This window comes from Mandrillus leucophaeus, unplaced genomic scaffold (assembly GCF_000951045.1).
Source record: "Mandrillus leucophaeus isolate KB7577 unplaced genomic scaffold, Mleu.le_1.0 Scaffold571, whole genome shotgun sequence".
In the NCBI taxonomy this organism is placed as follows: domain Eukaryota; kingdom Metazoa; phylum Chordata; class Mammalia; order Primates; family Cercopithecidae; genus Mandrillus; species Mandrillus leucophaeus.
The window spans coordinates 860,042-883,985 of NW_012106153.1; the positions used below are offsets into that span (position 1 = coordinate 860,042).

The following is a 23,944-nucleotide window of genomic DNA, read 5'->3' on the forward strand; positions in this document are numbered from 1 at the left end:
CAGGAGTTGGAGACCAGCCTGGCCAACATGGTGAAACCCTGTCTCTACTAAAAATACAAAAAATTAGCTGGGTGTCTGTAATCCCAGCTACTTGGGAGGCTGAGGCAAGAGAATCGCTTGAACCTGGGAGGCAGAGATTGCAGCGAGCCAAGATCACGCCATTGCACTCCAGCCTGGGCAGCAACACTGGGAGTGCAGTGGAACGATCTCGGCTCACTGCAACCTCCACCTCCCGGGTTCAAGTGATTCTTCTGCCTCAGCCTCCTGTAGCTGGGACTACAGACGCACGCCACCATGCCTGGCTAATTTTTTTGTGTTTTTAGTAGAGACGGGGTTTCACCATATTGGCCAGGCTGATCTTGAACTCCTGACCTTGTGATTTGCCTGCCTCGACCTCCCAAAGTGCTGGTGAGCCACTGTGCCTGGCCCTTTTTTTTTTTTTTTTTTTGAGACAGAGCCTGGCTTTGTCACCCAAGCTGGAGAGCGGTGATGTGATTCTGGCTCACTGCAGTCTCCAGCTCCTCAGCTCAAGCAGTCCTCCCACCTGAGCCTCCCAAGTAACCGGGACCACAGGCTCATTTTTGTATTTTCTTTAGAGACAAGGTTTCGCCTTGTTGCCCAGGCTGGTCTGTAAGCTCAAGCAATCTGCCCACCTCGGCCTTCCAAAGTGCTGGGATTACAGGCGTGAGCCATTGCGCCTGGCCAGCCTTTTTTCCTGAAGCCTTCCAAGAGCAATTCTGTAAACGGAAGGAAATCCCTTTCCTTTTCACATCCAGGAAAGATAATGTGTAAGAGCAGAAGGTGATAGTAATGAATGCTGCCCTTGCCAGTGTGGACTGAGTGGGGAGTTCAGAATTGAGTTTTCCACTAACAGCCTACTTGAAAAAGTATATTTTGACATTTAAGGAAGCAAAGTGCGGAGAATATTATGAGTGCCACCCAGAATTGAACAATGGCCTTTTTAAATGGCGTAGATTTTCGTTGACAGTATGAGAGTTGGTGGCCCTGATGACTTTATGTGTTGAGAGACTAAGGATGAACATTGGAGTATGCTGGCTGCTGTGACAGCTTGTTCCTCGAGAAGCCCAGCCTCTGGGAGGTCCTGTTTCACTCACCATTGGCCCCCGGGCTCATGGAGAGCGGCTGAGGGTGCCATCAAAGGCTGCCTGCATCAGACCCCCGCATACTCACCAAAGCTGTGTTCTGCCTGGTCTCCCTTCAGTGGAGAAACCGAACCTTGTTCTCTACTTTCTTCCTGAGTCCCCATAGAAAGGTTCTCGGCAGAGTGGGCAGCAGAAGTGATGTGGGGCTCCTAAGGTTTGAGGTCCCGGACTGTGCTTACCATGTGAAATGGAGACTTGGCCCTAGGACGAGCCAGATGTAATGCCCCTGAGTGGCCGGCAGGCTTCCTGCAAATACCTGTGTACATCAGTTTGCGAAGGAGGCATGTATTTGGGTTATTTCTTTTGGTGTTTTGCAAAAGCTATTTTAAAGGGAAGTCAAAGGATAAAAATGAGCCTGGGCTTAGCAAGTGAGCGGCTGGGGGCAGGTTTGGGGTTGCCCGCATTGCTACTTGCCGATGAGGGAGGGGAGTGCGGGGAGACTCTGTTGGTGTGGAGGTCACAGGTGACATAAGGGCTAACAAGTAAGTGATTTTCTTTCGTTTTGTGCTGTCGTTGGATGGCCTTGGGAAGCTAGGTGCAGACTTACATGCTAATTCTTTTTTCCTTTCTCTGTCTCTGCAGAAACTTGAAGGGTCAAAGTGCAAAGGGCAGCTTTTGATTTTTGGGGCAACCAACTGGGACTTGATTGGTCGAAAAGAAGTGCCTAAACAGCAAGGTATGAGAATGGTGTCTTTAAACCCATTGAATGCTTCTGAAGTGCTAGGTTCTGTTGACCACCTGCCTGGTAGGTATTCCCTTCATTTACACATGCATGTTCAGAGAGGCCAAGTGACTTGCCTGAGACCACACAGCCACTGCAGTGGTAGAGCTGGATTTGAACCCTGATCTTAGTCTTTTAAAGGCACAGTTTTGCAGTGACTCACTAATTCCGTTAAGATTAATCAGGAAAATATAAGTAGTATCCTGAAATATGAACACTGCCACCTTTTCCATCTTCCCTTTCACGTCACTTGTTTTCATTAGAATGAAGAGACTGGCTCTGTGAGATGGTGTCAGAATGTCCTAGACATTTGTCAAATGTCAGATGTCAAAATGTCAGACATTGCAGAAGAGTCCATGTTTCTTTGCAAGCTGCCAAGTTGTTGTAGGAACTGGTTTGACGGAACAGTCTGGAGCAGGGGAAAGCAGAGAGGTCCTTAAGAAGAAATGTTTTGTCCCGTTACCTTTGGAAAACTGGTGTCTTACCTTAAGGGAAATGGCCCATCTGGCACGTAGCCAACTTTTATGGCTTCTTGATTTCATCTGGAAAGACTCCCAAAGTGCTTTCCAGCATTGCTTTGCCCCATGAACAAATATTTGCATGCTGGTACGTCTTGGCACCTTGAAACAGGGGCGTTGGAAATCACCTTGTTCCAGGAGAACAGCTTATGAATCAGCAGCACCTGGGGGCTAGCTGAGTTAGAAATGGGTTTAAGTTGCAGGTAGCAGCAACATCTTGTTTGGAAAATGCCCAGCCTTCAGGCTCAAGCCAGGAGGGGGCCACGTCCACACAGTGGCTAGTGTCCCAGAGAAGCGCCTCCTGGTCTGCAGTGACGTAAGCCCAGGTGCTGATGGTGCCTTGCTGCCAGTCCTGTGCCTGTATTGCGTCATTTTTCAAAGCTGTTCTTCAACTGAGCAGCCACTTGACACTGAAGATACAGAAGCCCAGAGAAGGGCAGTAAATACCAAAGGAAGCGAGTGGCAGGGCCAGGGTTGGAGTCCCACCCTCTAGTTAACTCTGTTGCCTCCTGTACATGTATGTTGCTGTAGATCTGGTGAAAACCAGCACCCTGGATGTCTTGTTTTTTGCAAGATAGCACAGCAATCCACACATAGCTCTGTGATTAGGACCAGACCCCAGGGATCCGGAGGCCATGGGAATTGACTTCTCAGTCTGACCGCAGGGCCTGGGACTGCTGCAGGGCATTTAATTTGACTTGCTCCCCCGCCTGGTCCCTCCAGTCCCTCCAGCCCTTCCTTGGGAGGCCAGAAGAAACCCAAGCCTGCTCCTCAGGAGCTGATGGCATCCTGGGCACTGCAGGGAAAGATGCTTTGGTAAGTCCAGGAGTATCTGACCACCTGAGACTCCCCTTGGCCAATCTAGGTCAAGTGTGGCACCACACCCTTGCCTGGCATCCCCTGGCCTCCTGTGCCGTGGCACAGGGTCGTGATGATACTCGTCAGTCATGCCGTCATTTTGTCTTCATGACAAAGAGACCTTAGGTTTCTCTTTTTCCCTTCTAAGTTTTGTATTAATACAGTTCCTGAATCTTAATTTAGGTGCCACCTCCTTGGGTTTTTCTTAAGTTTTAATATAGACCATGAGGCTTTTATTTTTGGTTTGCTCTTTCCCCAGGAAATTGTTGATGTTCTTTTTCCTCCTTTCAGGGGAGGTGTCTGCAGATGTGCTGCCTCAGGTGCCAGGTGGGATAGGCTGGCCCCTGCCCCCTGCGACCAGGAGTCTTGCCCACTTGCCCCTGCACCTGAATGAGGGAGCATGTGGCGCCCTCTGCTGGGAGCGGAGGGTGGGGCACAAACGAACTTCACAGATACTTTCCAGGGAGCCAGGCCCTTGATAGAGACATTGTAGCCTTTTGATCAGTTCCTACGTTGATCAGTCTCACACACTGGATTCGGCAGTGGCTAGCATTTCAGGGTAATCACCACAGTCCCGGAAATACTCTTGAGCATCTCGGCTCATGCCTGTAATCCCAGCACTTCGGAAGACTGAGTCGAGTGGATCACTTGAGGTCAGGAGTTAAAGACCAGTCTGGCCAACGTGGTGAAACCCTCTCTGCTAAATGTACAAAAATTAGCTGGGTGTGATGGCACACGCCTGTAATCCCAGTTACTCGGGAGGCTGAGGCAGGAGAATCGATTGAACCTGGGAGGCGGAGGTTGCAGTGAACTGAGATCACGCCACTGCACTCCAGCCTGGGCAACAGAGTGAGACTCTGTCTCACAAAAAAAAAAGTAAAAAATTACTTTAAAAAATTATGTAAAACATTGACCCTGTCCCATCCACTAATAGGGTGTGAAGTGGGGTTTGTGAGGAAGGCGCTGTTTCTTTTCTCTCCCATTGAGCGCTCACTGCGTGCCAGGCATTTGTGAGGGTCTAGGCTGGAGGGAGCCTACAGCTTTGGCCCTGGGTGGCTTCTCATGGAGTGGGAGGGCCGGGGAGCTCAGGAAGAGAGCTGTGGTGGGCTGAGCAGGGCTGGGGCAGGGGAGCCCTGAGGGAAGGAGATTTCTCAGTGGATGTTGCCCTGGAGGGCTTCCCCAAGGAGGGGAACTGGTGCTTGACTTGAGCTTTGGGGAATAAGTCGGAGGTGGGAAGGACATTCTAGGGGAAGTGAATATATGGGTGGAGGTGGGGAGTCATGAAGTGGCTGCCACTCTGGACGGGTGAGAAAGGAGGGGGAGGTGGGAGGGATGCTGTGTGAGCAGTGCCCCTCCGTGAGGGGCCTGATGGACCTGCTGGGAACACTGGAAGACAGGACACTTGGGTCACTCCTCAGAAAGAGCCTTCTGGCCCAGGGCGGAGGCTGGAGATGGAGGGCAGGAGAGCCTGGGAAAGGAGAGGCGGGGCGGCAGCAGGGAGTGAGGAAGAGGGGCAGGTGACTGTCAGGGCGAGCGGGGTTTCCTGGGTCAGCTTCTTCCTCAGCTGACGGCTGTGGAAAGCCAGCACTCCTGCCTCCTGGACAGGCCTCGCACCAGGTCCCAGGCACTTGCGGGTGGGCGTGCTCAATGGCAGAGCACATGGGGCTGAGGCCTGTGAGAGGTGGGACCCATAGAAGGGGCTGGGGCCGAATGGGTGTAAAGGTGGCAGGTGACGCCAGGCCTGTGCCAGCCCTGGGCATTCTGTTTTTTGGGCCTTCAGAGGCATCACAGAGATTAGAAGTGCAAACCCGATCCTCGTGCAGCCTCCCAACAGCCACGTCAGGGCGGCACCCAAGGAACACCTGTGTCTGGTAACCTCGGGAAGTGGCTTCTTGGTGGCTAGTGACATTTTGGAGGTCACCCCACCCACCCCCAGGTGTCTGATCTGCATTCTCATTCTCTCTGCAGCTGCTTACCGCAATCTCGGTCAGAATTTGTGGGGGCCCCATAGGTATGGGTGCCTGGCGGGGGTCCGGGTACGGACAGTGGTCTCGGGCTCCTGTGCTGCACACAGCCTCCTCATCACCACGGAAGGGAAGCTGTGGAGCTGGGGTGAGTACCGCGTGGGGGCTGGGCACTGGGGACCACTGTCACCAGCTGTCCCCACACAGCATTTTCTTCTGTTTGCCTGGAAAAGAGACTCGCGTCTTAGAAGGCTGGGTTCCTTCGTTCACAGCCCACGTCTTTTTTCCTGATTCCCAGCTCGTCTCTTGTCCACACGCTACATGCAGATCCCCTTCCTCCCCCTGACATTTTTGGCCCGTACGCAGCCCCTACTTCTTCGATTCCTTGTGTTTAAGCAATATTTTCTTGAATCTTCTGCCCGGAGCTTGATCTTTCTGATACTGAGGTGTGTGAATGTGTTAGGCAGGCTGTCCTTCCAGCAGACAGTTTCCTTCCTCTTTGAGGCATGATATGACATGAGACCTCTGTTCCTGCCACTTGAAATGCCACTGGCTTTTATACCTGCCACCTTATGTCATAGGATGCTGCGTCCCTGCCGCCTTGCCCTCGTGTCTGAGGTCTGCGCAAGTCTGTTCTGCAGGCTTGGTCGCTCACTGTCCGTGTTGTCTGCTTCTTAGGATATTTCCCCAGATACCTCAGTTTCCTTTTTTGAAGTTGTTTGCCTTTCCTTTCTGTTTTTCCTCACCTGGGCACTCGGGATGGGTTCCAGTTCTTCCGTTAGCCTCTGTCCACGGCACTGTCCTCTGCAGCTGGCCAGCCCATTCCTGCCTGTGTCCTCTTCCAGATCATTCCAGCCTCTTCCAGATCATTCCAGCCATAGGGTGTGGGCTAGGCTCATTTTATCCCCAGCCCTTTGGGTGGCTCCTGGCCTCTGCCTCCAGCGGGGTATGTTGGCGTTTGTCCCCACCCTTTGTTGCTGGTCCTCTGGCTAGCTTTTAGTCCATATGACTGCATTTTTATTTTGGGCTGTTTGAACTGTTTTTTGTGATTTCATGAGCTGCTGTACCAAAGTCCAAATATATTAACATCTGTTGTCTTCCCTGCACACGGCTAATTTTGTAATTTCTGTTGAAAAAAGCTAAAGTGTGTCTGGCCCAAATTTATACTTTATAGTCTCTTGATGGCATGCTGACATTGCCAGAGTTTTTGTTTTCCCCCGGTTGGCATCCCGGTTGGCACAGATGTGTGTCCCTTCCCCCAGAGCACCCCTCCTACTTCGTGTTCTAACACTGAACACAGCCTTTTATGTCAGTGTTCCAAACCTAAAATACCTTAGTTCTGATCTCTCGCTGAGCTTCACTTGCTTGGTGGCTCTAAAAGCGCCCTCGGTTCTGACTCTGTGGGCAGGGACAATGTATGTCCCGCCATCGAGACGTGTGATCCCCGAGCAGACAGTGCAGTACGTGAGGACAGGGTTGGAGGTATCACAGGCCCACTGCTTGCCACTCCAGAAGGCAGAGGGGCACCGTCTGGTGTGAGTGTAGAGTGTCACGGGAGGGTGGCTGACGCATTGCTCATGGGGGGGTCTCCGTCTGTGGTCCGCCCCCCCGTCCTGCGGCAACTCGGTCCACTGAGCCTCGCTCTTGTTGCTCTGTATTCACCTGCCTTTCACCGTGAACTTGGGCAGCTCCCATTGGAAGCTGGTGTGTCTGCGTCTCCTGCTCGAGTGCCAGTGTTGGCCCTTCAGCCTGCCATTCTTTAGAGAGCGAGTCAGAGGCTGGTTTCCCTTAGTCGCAATTCCTTCTGTAGTCAGAGGCTGCTCCTGCAGGCCTTCTCCAAGGCAGCTGGAACTTATCTTAATGGCTCTGCTGTCTGCCTTTATCACGACCTAAGGGTGAAAAGTTCATTGCTGGAGAAGGCTGCAAAACCCCCTAGAATCACTCTGACTTCTCACCCCTGTAAGATCTCCGTCAGTATCCCCAAACGTTAGGTTACAGGTGTGGTTCTTCTCTTGTCGGGAGGGATCCGAGAGGGGCCGGTTGAATTTTTGTTTTGGAACTTGGTAGTCTGTGTTGAAACGTAGATGAGGTGTAGGGGCTCCCAGCCCTCCTTTTGGCCCACCCAACTTCCACGTCTGTTTTGGAGCTGAATTTGGTGCTGCAGAGGACTCGGGGGCAGGGGTTGGCCCTCAGGCCTGCCTTCCGCTGGAATTCACAGGTGCAGGGCCTTGGTTGCACCTGCAGCAGCCCTGGAGGTGGGGCTGGGCTTGTTGTGTTCAGGGCAGATCTGCGCTTTGTCACCAGGGTTCCTGTTGCTGAGAGCCCTTGAGGGGTGATCCCTAGGGGTAGGATTGGCACTGTTCTGTGAGCACCATTTACAGGGTAGAAAAAGGAGGAGAAATATTGGGCAGACAGCAAATAGTCCTCAGTGGATGCCCAGAGCACCAAAGGGATTAAACTCTGGTGAGCCAGGTGTCAAAATGGGTGCTGTCTTAAAACACATCTCAGAGGGTAGCGACGGGGTGGTTGTCTTGCGGGCACTCCAAGTGGGAACAGCGTGTTTCTGTGAGCATGCCCACCTGTGCTTGGTGTCCGTACCACACGGAGCCGCTCGTTTCCCTTTGTAGCAGAGATGTGGGAGGTGCGCATGGGTGGTCCCGCTGCTGCCCCAGGGAAGGAGGTCGGGGGAGCTGCAGCAGGTGCCATTCCAGTGGGCGGAAGGCCGGGATGGTCTTTGCTCTGGATCTTGGCTGCTGTTGGGAATTTGGAGGGTGCCTTCCGGAGACACAGATGGGCGTCATTTGAGAGTGTGTTGGTACTCGCCTTCGCCTGGTGGTGCCACCTGGACCACCCTCTCTCTTTTCTACTTTCTCTCATGTGATCTGCAGGTCGAAATGAGAAGGGGCAGCTGGGACATGGTGACACCAAGAGAGTAGAAGCCCCCAGACTCATCGAGGGTCTCAGCCACGAAGTGATTGTGTCTGCAGCATGTGGGCGGAACCACACCTTGGCCTTGACGGGTAAGGAGGGGGCTGGCTGCTGGTGTTTCTTAGTTTGGCAAGAGGCCAAATGGTCTGCCTCGGGGGTGGGGCGTGGGGGGAGGGGTGGAGTTACCCTTGTGATTCTTGGTCAAGATCAGAAAGAGGCCCTGAGAACCTGGGTATGGAGTGGCTTCTTGAGGGCATTGGGAGCCTCCCCAGTGGCCATAGGAGGCCCATCTGGGAGTGGGAGACGCTGCCCTGCGTATCTCTGCACACCCAGTTTCTGATGTGAAATGACTTTGCTGTGAAGCGTCTGCACTGCCAGCTTTTGGGCAGTCTCACTTGCCTTCTGCCTGGCAAATGAGCTGTTTTTATTACTTTGATGCTTTTGGTTCTAAATGTAGTTCAAAACATTCACCATTATCTTCCCTTTTGTGATATTTTTCTTTCCTTCCAGAAACGGGTTCCGTGTTTGCTTTTGGGGAAAACAAGATGGGGCAGCTGGGCCTTGGCAACCAGACAGACGCCGTCCCCAGCCCCGCGCAGGTGACGCCTCCTCAGCTCCGGCTCCGCGGCTTTTCCTTTCTCTTTACTTTTGTGTTTGATTTTCTGAGGTGGGGTCTCCGTTGTTTGAGTTAATTCACCCCTTGTAAAAAGAGGTCCTGGATGTTTAGTTATATGCTGTAGGGTTTGTTTTTGTTTTTGTTCTTGTTTTTGTTTGAGAACGGAGTTTCGCTCTTGTTGCCCAGGCTGGAGTGCAATGGTGCAGTCTCCGTTCACTGCAACCTCCGCCTCCCAGGTTCAAGTGATTCTCCTGCCTCACCCTCCAGAGTAGCTGGGATTACAGGCGTGCACCACCACCCCTGGCTAATTTTGTATTTTTAGTAGAGACAGGGTTTCTCCATTTTGGTCAGGCAGGTCTGGAACTCCTGACCTCAGGTGATCTGCCCACCTCGGCCTCCCAAAGTACTGGGATTACAGGTGTGAGCCACTGTGCACAGCCTTGCTGTAGTTTTTAAAACAGGCGTAGTCTGTGGTCAGGTTGAAAACCATCCTGAAAACATTTTGTTTCCAAGTGGAGAAATGTGTTAGAAATGCCTTGTCATAAGCCTGTTCTGTTCCAAAGAAAGTGAGACATGTTGTAGGATGTAATTGTACTTACCTGCAAATACTTTGTTTTGACCTTGTATAAAGTCACCAGCCAGGTTCTTAGAACGCAAATAAAAGATAGGCAGTCTTTTTTTTTCCTAAGAAGCTTGAGTTGGAAGGGTGAGATTTATACCTTAAAAACAAACTACTGCTAATGGCAGAAGAATGCTAAGTGCCTAATTAGTGGTTTAGGTGATGAAGGAAGGGAAGGACTTGGTCTTATTGATCTTAAAAAGAGACAGTGGCTAGGCTTTGAACTGTGCTCTGTGCTGGGAAGGTGGGGGGTGTGAGGGTGCTTCTTTACATATCTTCTAAGCTTTGTGTTCTAGAAATGCCGTCAGCTTTTGCCTTCAGAATTGTTGAGTTTATTAAACTTCCCTTTGTAACCTAGTAATTGTTTCCCACCAACATGCAGAGAGGTAGAGGCTTTTTATCAGTCTTTAAAAAAAAAAATGAAAGTCTCCTTTCTTTTCTTTTCAGATAATGTACAACGGCCAGCCAATTACCAAAATGGCCTGTGGGGCTGAATTCAGTATGATAATGGACTGCAAAGGAAACCTCTATTCCTTTGGGTGCCCCGAATATGGTCAGCTGGGTATGGAAGTACATTTTTTTAAAAGCTTTAATCTAGTTGTGTATATTCAGAACCAGAGATCGCTGTGTGGCTGCACACACGTGTTAGAAATGTGGGTAATTGATCTCAGATAATAGCCTTTGTCCATTAAGTGGATCTCACGTTCAGCGGAACAGCGCGTCCTCATTCACAGGATTGTGGAGTGTGGCAACACTGCCTCAATGGAAAAGTTGGGACTGGAGTGTGACAAAAGATTTCTTTTTTTGTGATTTGGGAATTTATTTATATAAAAGGATTTCAAAGTTTAAAAAAAAAAATCAGGCCACCTTCATTCAATTTCACATTTAAAGATTATGCCTTTATTGAAAATGAGAAAATTACACAAGGTGAAGGTTGTTCTGGAAACCCTGGCCTGGGCGATTATTTCAGGTTGCCACGTGAGGAGCCCCGGTGGACCCCCTCCCCGTGCGTCATCCCTAGCCAGAATCTGGTTGTCCAGAGACTTGTTTCTTCGATCTAATTGGTAGAAAAGGAGAATTCAGAAATCAGTTCTCAGTCAGTGAGGGGAGTGTCTTGCGACTTGGTGGTCTCAGTTCTCCTTCCTGTCCCACCCCGAAGTGTGGTTCCCCTTTGCGGCTCCGCCTCCAGCCTCTCTAGGGAGGCCTCCGCGAGGTGTGGCGCGGGCGCCCTCTGCTGGCCACGCCTGCTCCTGCAGCCGCAGCTCCTGGCAGATGGAAAAGGTAAAAATAGCGCCGAGCCCGCTGGCCTTAGCCTCGGGGAACAGTGACTTTGTGAAACTAAATATACCTCAAGTCAGAAGTGAATAAGAGAGAACAGCCCCTTACGCACATTTCACATTTTGCGTTGGTTGCCCGGGCGGAGCCCGAGACAGTTGGAGAGCGGTTTCCATGGCCACGGCCTTGCTGCGGTGCCCGGCAGCGGTGCGCTTCCTGCCACGTGCGGGCTCCTGCTGCCTCGGCCTCCCCTCTGCACCCTGGCAAGTCGATTTTCCATCAGGAAGCGTGACATGCTGTTGGTGATTAAAAATGGCTCACTTTCATGGAGCAGTGACTGCGTGTGCCAGGCACCATGTAAGTACTTTGTACAAATTCTCAGGTGCTCAGTTACACTCAGCTTGTAGGATTGGCTTGATTTGTAGCTACAGAATCGTTTATTCTCAGTGTATTACTTGTTTTAAGGCAGGTTTTTGTTTCGTTGTCCAAATCCAGGTAGATCACCTTTAGAATGAGAACCTAAATCCGACTGTGGCCGTGTCTCACCCACACACACTCATGCCTTGTGCCCCCTTTTTTGCGGTACACTTACTGGGCTGGGTAATGCCAATATAAGAGAGACGGAGTCTCTCGGTCGCCCAGGCTGGAGTGCAGTGGTGTGATGTCAGTTCACTGCAACCTCCACCTCCCGGATTCAAATGATTCTCCTGCCTCAGCCTCCCGAGTAGTTGGGCCTACAGGCGCCCACCGCCACACCCAGCTAACTTTTTTGTATTTTTAGTAGAGACGGGGTTTCACCATGTTGACCAGGCTTGTCTCAAACTCTTGGTCTCAAGTGATCTACCCGCCTCGGCCTCCCGAAGTGTTGGAATTACAGGCATGAGCCACTGTGCCCGGCCATGCCATTTAACTTCATTTTAAAGAACTGTCACCTCTCTAGAGGGACAGGGAAGCCCCCTGTTCCGTGTTTTCTGGAGTAGTTTCTGTTCTGTACTTCTGGGGAAAGCAGATGTGTGCAGCTTTTTAAAGGAGGTGGGAAAAACCGTCCCCACATATGCCTCCTCTGCTGTCTGGGGATTGTGTCTGTTCAGTATCCACTGTGTCGGTAGCAAATAAAGGGACTCTAATCATTCGTTGACTGCCGTGCTGAAACCTTGTCCAGAAGAGTGCAAGTGTTTAAAAATACCATTTTTGTGAGAGAAGTAGCGTCCATATCCTGAAGTGCATTCTATTTGCTATGATGTCCTTAAATTCTTCATATCCTAGAAGGTGGGGGAATTTCTTAGTGGGAACCCTCAGACTTTTTTTTTTCTTTTTTTTTTTTTTTTGATACAGAGTCTCGCTCTGTGGCCAGGCTGGAGTGCAGTGCGTGATCTCGGGTCACTGCACCCTCTGCCTCCTGGGTTCAAGCAATTCTCCTGCCTCAGCCTCCCAAGTAGCTGGGACTACAGGTGTGTGCCACCATGCCTGGCTAATCTTTGTACTTTTAGTAGAGACGAGGTTTCACCATGTTGGCCAGGATGGTCTAGATCTCTTGATCTCGTGATCCGCCCGCCTCAGCCTCCCAGAGTGCTGGGATTACAGGCATGAGCGACTGCGCCCAGCCAAGACCCTCAGACTTTTAAATGGACAGACATTCCACTGGAATGGATTATGTCAACAGCAGAGAACTGGAACCTGCTTATGAGTGTTATAAAGCAACGCCCTGTAAACAAGCCCAGTAATTGTACTGTGCGTGGTTTAGTTGTGATTCCAGGGTACGGCTGCTCCTTGGTTACCTGGGGGATTGCTTCCGGTACCCCCTGTGGATACCAAGATCCGCAGATGCTTAAGCAACTTATATAAAATGGCATCGTATTTGCATGTAACCTATATACTTAAAATCATCTCTAGATTACTTCGGTACCTAATGTGATGTAAATGTCATGTAAATAGTTCTACTATATGGTCTTACTTGTATTATCTTTTTTTTCTTGTTTACCCCTCCCCCCAGATGTTTTTGTACCACGGTTGGTTGAACCTGTGGCCATGGAGGGCTATTTAAATAGCACAGTGCTCAAAACCACACATACCAGTAAGGGCTGAGGTGTACACAAGCGTGCCATATGGAGGGGGATTAGCCACAAGCTGGGGGGCTCGTTTACAAACTGACACAACATTTTTTTTTTTTTGGAGGCGGAGTCTTGCTGTGTCACCCAGGCTGGAGTGCTGTGGCCTGATCTTTGCTCACTGCAACCTCCACCTCCCAGCTTCAAGTGATTCTCCTGCCTCAGCCTCCTGAGTAGCTGGGACTACAGGCGCCCGCCACCATGCCCGGCTAATTTTTGTAATTTTTAGTAGAGATAGTTTCACCATGTTAGCCAAGATGGTCTCAATCTCCTGACCTCGTGATCTGCCCACCTCAGCCTCCCAAAGTGCTGGGATGATAGGCATGAGCCCCTGCGCCCAGCCTTGTGTTTGTTTAAGTAGAGACAGGACTTCACTGTGTTGGCCAGGCTGGTCTTGAACACCTCACTTAGGTAATCCACCCGCCTTGGCCTCCCAACGTGCTGGGATTACAGGCGTGACCCACCGTGCCCGACCAAACTGATGATCACAATGTAGGAATAGGAGCAGTTTAAAACTACAAAGTACTCAGCAGCCCTGCTGCTGCGGGTGCCTGCAGGAGCATGGGTATCTGGCGTGTTCTCAGGACTGAAGCAGCCGGTCTCCTGTTGTGTGGTGTGCTGAGCTGGGTCCTTGCGAACCAGTCCCTGGGTCAGTCGGAGTGTGGGAAGTGCAGGTTTTAGCCACCCATAACCGTATGTTTAGGTTACTGGTAATTCATAAAAACAGGCCTGGGATTGTGTGTGGAGCTTTTCTGTCTATTCTTGGCCCATCAGGGGCTCCCTGTGGTCCCTCCAGTCGAGTAGAGATGTTACTTGATAGACCATTCCTTGATCAGCAGCTTCAACTTTTTTGACTGCAGCCCATTGTAAGAAATAAGTTTTCTGTTGCAACCCAGTCTGAACCTGTAATACCTTACCTAGAATTGTTATAACATGGTGGCATTATTATGTGTGGAGTATTCTTTGTCATTCTGTTCTATTCGTTTTTAAAAAATAACTGGTCCCAGGTCACAAAATTGATTTCACTGACCCGCTCACTGTGCTGTGCCTGAGATTGGAAACGCTGCCCTTGTTGACCATCGTGTGCTAGTATAAGGCCCAGAAGGGCCAGATTGGGGTGATGCCGGGGCTCACCACAGACTCTGTGTGGGCACAGTGACACGTCTCTTGTGCTTGTGCTGCCGCTGATGGCCGGCTCTGTGGTCTCTACAGGACACAACTCAGATGGGAAGTTCATCGCCCGGGCACAGCGGATAGAGTATGACTGTGAACTAGTTCCCCGGCGAGTGGCCATCTTCATTGAGAAGACGAAAGATGGACAGATTCTGCCTGTACCAAACGTGGTTGTGCGAGATGTGGCCTGTGGCGCTAACCACACGGTGAGGCTCGGCTTTTCTCACTTCCTGAGAGTCGCACGGGGATAGCGGGGTCTTCATGCTCAAGTTTCCTGACGCTTGGCTTTGGCTAGGAACTGATTCCTGGTAGACATCTGCTTGCTTCTTCAGGAGGGCTTTGCACCCTGGCCAAAGGGTCCTTGGTCCCAGGGCAGGGTTCCCTGTCACTGCCTCTCCTATGTTAACTTCTCCCATGATTTAAATAGACACGTCTTAAACAAGTAGATGTTTTGCTGTCCTCACCTGCACCTTACGGTAAGCACTTTCTGTTTTTGGCTTTTGTCTAACATAACATCACAGACATCTTTCCAGGTCAATAGATGGTGCCCCACACTGGGGATGTGAGTCGTTTTTAATCAGTAGGTTGTTCCTTTTTTTTTTTTTTTTTTTTTTAAAGACAGTTTCGCTCTTGTTGCCCAGGCTGGAGCGCAATCTCGGCTCACCACAACTTCCGCCTCCCAGGTTCAAGCAGTTCTCCTGCCTCAGCCTCCCGAGTAGCTGGGATTACAGGCGTGCTCCACCACGCCCCGGCTAATTTTGTATTTTTAGTAGAGATGGGGTTTCTCCATGTTGGTCAGGCTGGTCTCAAACTCCCGACCTCAGGTGATCCGCCTGCCTCAGCCTCCCAAAGTGCTGGGATTACAGGTGTGAGCCACCACGCCCCGGCCTAGGTTGTTTCTTTAAAGGTCACTTTAGATAAACCGCAGTGCAATCTTTTGTTTGTGTATCTTTTGTTGTTGTTGTTTTGAGACGGAGTTTCACTTTTTCACCTAGGCTGGAGTGCAGTGGCGGGATCTCGGCTCACTGCAACCTCTGCCTTCCAATTTCAAGCGATTCTCCTGCCTCAGCCTCCTGAGTAGCTGGAATTACAGGCGCCTGCCACCATGCCTGGCTAATTTTTGTATTTTTAGTAGAGATAGGATTTCACCATGTTGGCCAGGGTGGTCTCACACTCCTGACCTCGTGATCCACCTGCCTCGGCCTCCCAAAGTGCTGGGATTACAGGTGTGAGCCACCGTTCCTGGCAGGTGTTAGAGTGTCTTTTAATTTTAATGGCCTTCCTGTGGTTCTTCATTCTGAGAATGCCTAGGAGTCTGTGTTCTGTGCTTTGTTCAAAGAGCCTGGGCCGGGAGTCCAGAGATCAAGTTGGTCCTCCCCACTGAGTGGTCTCAGCCCACCAGCTCCTTCCCTTGGAATCTTCTTCCCGATGAAGAATGCCCAGTGAATTGGGCTAGGACTAGAATAGGAGATTTCAGTTTGTGCAAGTCCAAAAACTGATTTGTTTTGTCTAATGCAGTCGGGGAAATAAAGTTGGCTTTTGTTTAGGACCTTATAGGTCAAGCTTTTTAGTAAGTTGTAGATTCACATGGTTTAGACATGAAACATGAAAGAACTGAATTGGCATGTCAGAAGATGGGAAGACAAGACTGAAGAAGATAGATCTGAAACACTTGAAGTGTCTTTTGAGTTCATTTCATCAGTGACCAGGTACAGGTTACCTCTGTGTACCTGTGGGCAAGGGGGAAGTCTAAAGAAGAATCCAGGCCGGGTGCGCAGTGGTTCATGTTTGTAATCTGAGGACTTTGGGAGGCCAAGGTGGGCGGATCATTTGAGACTAGCCTGGGCAACATGGTGAGACCCCCTTTTCTATCAAAAAAACACAAAAATTAGCTGGGCGTGGTGGTACACACCCAAGTCCTAGCTACTTGGGAGGCTGAGGTAGGAGATTCACTTAAGTCCAGGAGGTGGAGGTTGTGGTGAGCCGAGATTGCACCACTGCATTCCAGCCTGGGTGACAGAGCATGCGACCCTCTCAAGGGGGGAAAAAAGAAATGAAAAATCCAGGAACAGGTAGACCTTTTCTGTTCTGTTCTTTCTGCAGTCGAATCTGTTTTTTCTTTTTTTGAGATGGAGTTTCACTCTGTCACCCAGGCTGGAGTGCAGTGACACAGTCTCGGCTCACCGCAACCTCTGCCTCCCAGGTTCAAGAAATTCTCCTGTCTCAGCCTCCCAAGTAGCTGGGATTACAGGTGCACACCAGCATGCCCAGCTTATTTTTTGTGTTTTAGTAGAGACGGGTTTCACCATGTTGCCCAGGCTAGTCTTGAACTCCTGAGTTCAGGCAATCTACCCGCCCCGGCCTCCCAAAGTGCTAGGATTACAGGCATGAGCCACCGCACCTGGTGGAATCTCTGTTGTAATAGGAATCAAGTGGTTGCCCTGCTGTCCGAAGACATAGCGCTGTTGCTTCTGACTAAGGAAAGGGTTAAGACTTGTAGCTTAAATAAATAAACAGAACAAAAAAGGAGTGGAAAATGGAGTCCCTGGCAGAGAAATAGCAAACTAGGTTTATTGAATGCATGCCATTTTGCTACACTTGCTCCTGTTGCCTCCTCCCCCACTGCTGGAGGCGAGAGGTAGAGGAGCTTTCTGTTGGAGGCAGGCCGAGGATATTGCTTTGGTTTTTAGAGACTGGGTTTCATCATGTTGGCCAGGCTGGTCTCGAACTCTTGACCTCAAGTGATCCACCTGCCGTGGCCTCCCAAAGTGTTGGGATTAGACGTGAGCGACCGCGCCCAGCTGGTAGGGGATCTTGGATGTTGCTGTTCCTTTGCCCTTAGCATTTGCATCAGTTTGTCTGGACAGAAGCCATGACACCTCTTGTTGCCTGTTGGAAGCCTGTTTGTTCCAACCCTGCGTTTTCTTTCCTTGCAGCTGGTCCTGGACTCCCAGAAGCGAGTCTTCTCCTGGGGCTTTGGTGGCTATGGCCGACTGGGCCACGCAGAGCAGAAGGATGAGATGGTCCCCCGCCTGGTGAAGCTGTTTGACTTCCCTGGACGTGGGGCTTCCCAGATCTATGCTGGTTACACCTGCTCCTTTGCCGTCAGCGAAGTGGGTTAGTGATTGCTCTCCCTGGCTTATCAGTGCTCTGGTGGGAAACCGTGTAGCCATTGTCCTGTCCCTAGACCATGAACCCCAGTTCTCTTTACCTCCCATTGTTCTTTATTTTTTTGAGATAGGAGCTCATTGTGTTGTCCAGGCTGGTCTTGAACTCCTGGGCTCAAGCAGTCCCACCACCTTAGCGTCCTGAGTAGCTAGGACTGCACAGGCACGCCACCATGCCCGGCTCCAGTTATCTTTTAGAAAGAACACTTGTTTGCCATCCTGTCTTCTTACTCTTCACCCTCATAATGCTGAAGATGAGCCTCAGCTCTCGATGTCTGGTCACGCTGGGAACATGTTTTGTCTTCTCTCAGGTGGTCTGTTTTTCTGGGGGGCCACCAACACCTCCCGTGAATCTACCATGTACCCAAAAGCGGTGCAGGACCTCTGCGGCTGGAGAATCCGGAGCCTGGCTTGTGGGTAGGTGGCAGCACCTCCTGTGGGTATGAGGTCGCTTCCTTTCTTGGGGGTGTCAGACACACCCATGGGGTGCCCTTCCCTGATGGGGCTCTGTGTCTGCTGCCTGTTGGGCTGTCCTCAGCAGGCCACGTGACACACTGAATCCTGGAATCCGGGGGCCCAGGAGGGGAGAGGGCCCATTCGCTGCTAGAACAGATGGCTGTTCCCTGTCTTGTGGGAAGAAAGTCATTTTGAAGGTTTCTGTTCAAAGAAATACACAAGCAGAGCTTGATGTATTCCTGCGTTGCAGGTTGAAAATTATACGTGGTTGGGAACGTAGGACTGGAGTTGCTCTGACACTGGGAAGACGACATTGTCTTGACAGCAGTGGTTGGTAGTTCATTTCAGGACTCCTGTTGAGTTAGCTAGCACTTCTTGCTGAGGAGCTGGATTCGTCAGCTGGCGGGTGTGGGTGGAACAGTCTAAGGGGCGTGGCTTTAATCTCTTGAGGCCTCTAGCCCTGCCCAAATTACTATGCATGAAGGCTGCTCCCTCTGCAACAGGCTTTTACTCCATCCTGATGTGGTCTCCTCTTCCCAAAGCAACCTCCCACTGAGAGAGCCCTAGGACCTAGGGCGGGGTGCACAGCAAGGTCCCCTGCCTTCGGCCCCTAGGCCTGTCTAAGGGCTTTGTCGTTTTGTTGAAACGTTGAGTGGCCTGCACAGAACAGTCTTCAGAGTTTAGGAGAAGCCTGTTGGCCCTGTTGTCGTGTTTGCTACTTGGAATGTGTACACCACCTGAAAAGCGGCAGCTCACACCCATGCCCTCGGAGCCGTAGCTGGGTGGGTCCAGGGCGGGGGCTGCTGGGCCTGCGGTGACAGCCTGCCTGTTTGCAGGAAGAGCAGCATCATTGTGGCCGCCGACGAGAGCACCATCAGCTGGGGCCCGTCACCGACCTTTGGGGAACTGGTAAGCTGTCACCTGCGCGGGTCGGGGGAAGTGGAGCCAGTCAGGGTGGCTCTTGGGCTTTGGGTTCTCTCCACCTGTCTCCCAAAACACACAGAAGAAAAACATTTGGGATTCTCCTCCCCTTATTGTATTAAGGTCTGCAGCACGATTGAGTCCCATGAGTTTTCAAGGACAATTCTGTGCTAGTCAGATAATTCTGAGTCATCTCTGCACATTTGTAAACTCTGAAAATTGGGACTTTTCAGATCCAGTTTCCCCTTGCATTTTGTAAACCACAGTTGGGATATGGTAGGAAAGGGGCCTGTTTGTTCCTTCTCCCCTGGAGGCCTAAGTCAGTGGGAAACTCACAGTAGTGGGTGATTTGGGGACATTCTTCATTTTTCCAAATTGAGTTTAAACCTGTGTTTTTGTTGTTAATACCAGTTACTTGAGTAATGAGGTTAGAACCCATGGCCTTCAATTTCACACACGTGGCCTTCCCCAAACAAATGTCTTTCATTCTTAGGTCCTGGTGCTAGGTGAGTCTTTTTTTTTTTTTTTTTTGAGATGGCGTTTCTCTGTCACCCAGGAGTACAGTGGCACAATCTTGGCTCACTGCAACCTCTGCCTGCCAGGTTCAAATGATTCTCAGTTCTCCTGCTTCAGCGTCCTGAGTAGCTGGGACTACAAGCGTTTGCCACCACGCCTGGCTAATTTTTGTATTTTTGGTAGAGATGGGGTTTCACCATGTTGGCCAGGCTGGTCTCAAATTCCTGGCCTTAGGTGATCCACTCGCCTCGACCTACCAAAGTGATGGGATTACAGGTGTGAGCCACTGCGCCCGGCCAAGGTGGGTCTTAGAGGTTTTGTTAGGAAGACTCGCTTGGCTGTGGAGTGCATCCTGATCTGCCTGCGCTAGTCACGGTTTGATTCTCCGCTTGATTAACTCTTAGTGGTCTTAGTTTGAGTCCCTCATTTCTTGTTAGAGACACAGTCTGCCTCCGTCTCCTGAACCTCGGGGTTGCAAGCTGACGTATTGTTGGAGAGGAGGGGGAAGGAAGGGCGGTCCTTGGTCCCTCGAGCTGTGGCTAGGATGGATGGTGAATGCACCTTTTTCTCGGGGTTCTGCACGCCCTTGCAGTCTGGCTCAGACGCTCTGCTGGCCCGATTTGAAACATTGACAGGAAAGAGACAGAACCTGGCCCAGTTTCTACAGATTGTTCTTAGCGGAGGACGGATGTTTTCTGGGGCCTATCAGAAATAGACTTTGACCTTCTAAATATAAATTTTGAAACAAGAGGGGAGCAAGGGAGACTTTCTGGGGAGCTTCTCAAGGGTGAGAAGGTGGCCTAGCACCTTGGAGGGAACGTCTACTGTGTGGGAAGGCCGGGGTGGGGCCTGGCGGGAGATGAAACCAGGGACATGTGGGCAGGCCTGGGCTGGGGAGGGAGGGTCTGGCTCTCCTGCCCTGTGGGACCCTCTGTTTCAGCTGAGCCGGGGCCTTCAGCCTTTCAATTGCCCAGCTCCACCCCTTTGCACAAGACTCCCCCTTAGCTTTGCCAATTCGTCCAGTTCCTTCTACCTCTGGGAGGGAAACTGGTTCCCTGGTGCCATTGCTAATAAATAGTCTCCCTGTCATGCTTAAGCCCTTTTGTTTTGTTTTGGATGGTGATTATTCCACTCTCTGGACGGTGGAGGCATCAGGGGCATCTGGTCATCCGTGTTCTTGGTGACTTTGGTCCAGAAGGGCTGCAGGTGCTGTTCTTCCTGCACTCGTGGTGTCATCTCCTGTCACCAGTGCCATACTCCCCAGAAGGGACTTGAGCGCACGGAAGTCCCGCAGGCTAGAGTTGGGCACCTTGGTCTTCCTTAGGTTAAGCACTAGTCGCCTGCTGGCGGCAGCTTTCGTGGATAAACTTGGATGATTCTACCTGGCCCTTGTGTGCAAGGGTGGCCGGGCTTGGTCACGGGCCAGTGGGCATCGTCACTGGCTTCTGGTTAGTGGGGGCTGGGAAACGTTGCCGTGATTCCCCACTTGTGGACTGAGCCACACGGATTCCCGATTGCAAACATCTTGTTTGCTTCGCCAGGGCTATGGGGACCACAAGCCCAAGTCTTCCACTGCAGCCCAGGAGGTGAAGACTCTGGATGGCATTTTCTCAGAGCAGGTAAGCGGGGGTGGCTGTGCCAGCTCGGGGACGTGTCCGTACCCAGTGGTACGTCACTCCTCACGCTTTTGATCGTCGCGGTCTGTTTGGGTTGTCTTGTTTAACGACTCCTCAGCTAGCTTTCCTGGTGCCTCACGCTAAGGTTTGCTGAGGGGAAACAGTCATCCGCAGGAGAGAGTGCAGAGGGTCGCTGGCCAGGCTGGGTGGCTGTCCTCACCCTTGATGACAGGTGCCACCAATTGGCTGCAGCAGATCACTCTCGGGCGAGCACGTCGCTCGTGTCTCCGTCACACCCAGGACTCAGATTCACTGGGCTGGAGGCAGGTCCGCAGGTCCATGGAGTAGAGGCTGTGTGGCTGCAGGAGTCAGATGGCGGAGTGAGGCCCCTGTGGCTCAGCCAGGCTGCCAGCCCTGTGTGCCAAGACACAGAGAGGGATCGTGCACCTCACTCAGGCAGGATCGTGGGCCAGAGAGGAGGATGGAAGTGGAGCTGGAGCCATGTCCCCACCTGTCCCTGCTGACAAGAGGTGGCCCAGTGGGCTTCCTTCCAGCTGGGTCTCTCAGGGCAGCCTGGAAGGCTCTGATTGGCCGAGTGTTGGTGACAGTCACATGGAAACTGGCTGTCTTGGGCAGAGGGGCTTTTTGCGGTTTTCAAGGGCACCCTGTTTTTCTCCATGCTGACCCGCTTTGGCAGCCCAGTTTCCAGAGTCTCCTCAACTCGTTCATTAGCCCAGGCGCTGCAGCCACACCCAATGCTGATTTGTCCCCCAGGTCGCCATGGGCTACTCACACTCCTTGGTGATAGCAAGAGACGAAAGTGAGACTGAGAAAGAGAAGATCAAGAAACTGCCAGAATACAACCCCCGAACCCTCTGATGCTCCCGGAGACTCTCCGACTCCACACCTCTCGCGGCAGCTGTCATTTCCACGTGCACTGGGACGGGAAGTCCAACGAGGAATTGAAAAAGGCAAAAGTTGACAGAAGGTGCATTTTTGTTTAGACTCCCTGAGGTTCCGTTTTACAAATGATCCAACGTTAACTACCTTTTTTTCTGTATGCTTTCCAAAGTCCCTTTCCCCCGTCATGTCGAATTAAAACACTTGCTCATAGTTGACTTACCATTCCTACAAAAGAGGCCGAAACTTTGAGCAATCTAGGTTGTTGTTTTTTTTTTTTTCTTTCTTCCTCTCCTGAATACACTCCCCAAAACACCCCTTTCCAGTTATGATTAGCATCGTGATCCAAGCGGATGCTACACGGAAGAGGAATCGCCATTTACTTGGAAAAAATGTCCCTTACAGGAACCGGCAGCAGACAGGCAAAGTCGCCGGCCCGCCTCCATCCCAAATCACGCTCGCATGCTTCGGAAGCATCCGGGTCACTCCTTTCCCGCTTTTTCTTGCAGATCGGCCTAGGCCGGTGTTGATTCTGTTTCTCCCCTTGGCTGCCTGTACGCCCACAGCCTTCTGGCTGCGACATTAGAGAATCGGCCGTGTCCCCCCTGGTGGGGGACTGGGGGTCTGTGTTTAGCCATTTATATCTACTCTAGCTGTTAAAGAAGTCCAAATGAAAATCAGGTGACTGTGGAACCATGGGGACTTGCGGGTGGGGCAGAGGTGGGAACATTTGTATCAGTTGAGTTAGCTTCGTGGCTCCCTGTGGAGCCAGGGCTGAGCCTTGTCACGTGCACTCGCCAATTAGAGATTGATCAGCCAGCAGTCAAGTGCATTCTCCAGTCCTTGCAAGAAGGATCAGCCCTTTCTGTACCAGCCTCGATCGCCTTGTGCTTTGGTCTCCTTTTCTCCCCCGCCTGGATCCTGCCTCGCGCGGGCCGTCCTGTTGCTGAGACTCGGGGTACCGTTCTGCTGACCCAGCTCCCTTTAGTCACGTTTGCTTGGCTCTGGTACCAAATAGTTGGGATTACCGAAGAGTCCCCTTCCTCGCGTGTCAGCACGGATGCTGTGACTGCCACCTGCGTCCCCGTCAAGTGCCCGTGCCCGAGCTCGCTGCTGTGTGCGCTGCGCTGAGTGAGTTATGAGGTGCCTTTCCCGGAACCCTCCTCTCGCCTGGACCCAAGAGAGGCGACAGCTGTGGCTGGGGCTCTTGGTTTCCAGAGGGTCTGGACTGGTTTGGGTGCTTTAAAATAGATATTTAGTTCAGTGGTGCTTATGGGGGAGATGGGACTAGAACTTAAATGTGAGACTTGGGTGGATGGGAAAGTTAAATATTGGTCTCTTCAAGTTTTTTTTTTTTCTCTTTTGCTATTGTTACCACTTGTCACCGTCTCCATGTTAAAATGCCAAAAATGATCTAGTTGTTGCTTTTTTCCCTATTTTCCACCCTAGTCGCTCCTTACCGTGACTCCTGCCCTTGGAGGGCACGTAGCAGTGTCTGTCCTGCCAGTCCCAAGGCCCTGTGGGAGGAGACTGGCCTGCATCTCTCTGAGACTTAGTCTGACGCCACGCGCATCTCTTGTTCTGTGTTCAATCAGTAGTCCAGGGGAGAAGCTTCTGCCACTTCAGAGCTTTGCTAAACTAACCCAATTTGTCCAAATCACCCCAGAACCACCATCTCTGACTCAAGCTTCCATGCGACAGCCTGATCCGTTTCCCTGGACAGGTCTCTTTCCTGGAACGCAGCCCAGGCACCTGTGCTCCTGGCACCTTTGAGGTCTCTCCTTTGAGTTGTGGCCACCAAGAGGGTTGAGGACGCAGCACCCGAGGTCCCAGCCTTTGCAGGAGCCGCCCTGGGCGGAGCTGGACTTAGATCTTCGGTGGCCTCCTATAAAGCCGGCAGCCAGCCTCTTCTAGAACTAGCCCAGGGACTGGAGCAGGAAAGGACCTTCGTAGCGAAGACTGCCTTGTCCCGCACTTCTTCCGGCTTCGATGGAAAAAATGGGCTTCCTAATGGGTTAAATCCTTTAAAACAAGGAGTTTGGGGGGGGGAAGGGTGTCGTGCACTCCTAGAGAAAGGTACACAGTTGCCCGGCTGGGAACGTGCTTGGCGCTGACCCTGCGGGCATCTGACTGGTCTTCCAGCTCAGGAAAAAGAATTTGAAAGAGGCTTAGCGTGAAGGGGAATCAAAGAGGAGGTTGTGATTTGGTCGAAGGTGCCTGGTTTAGTGCTGTAATTGTCTTATTATTTTTTTTTATATATATATTTCTTGGAGTAAACATTTTAAATAAACGACATCATTGTCTACTGTCCTGGCTTTTTTGCGTTTCTTTTTTGGTTGGAATGGAGCTCTGTTTTTCTTAACTCCTAGTATGTGTACCCCCTAAGCCCTGGCACCCACAGCAGGTGGTGTCAGGAGACACGTGG

At 51.4% G+C, this 23,944-nt stretch overlaps 1 protein-coding gene across 1 annotated transcript; it reads left to right on the top strand.

The window, feature by feature from the left end:
• Positions 1-1,035: 1,035 nt before the first annotated feature.
• Positions 1,036-23,829, top strand: RCC2 (regulator of chromosome condensation 2). The gene is made up of 12 exons (XM_011998475.1): positions 1,036-1,047; positions 1,746-1,839; positions 5,229-5,372; positions 8,113-8,244; positions 8,663-8,751; positions 9,835-9,949; positions 13,983-14,149; positions 16,880-17,060; positions 17,422-17,527; positions 18,403-18,475; positions 20,545-20,622; positions 21,394-23,829. Exons 1-12 carry the CDS (start codon positions 1,036-1,038, stop codon positions 21,496-21,498), a joined length of 1,296 nt encoding a protein of 431 aa, XP_011853865.1. The 3' UTR covers positions 21,499-23,829.
• Positions 23,830-23,944: the final 115 nt, after the last annotated feature.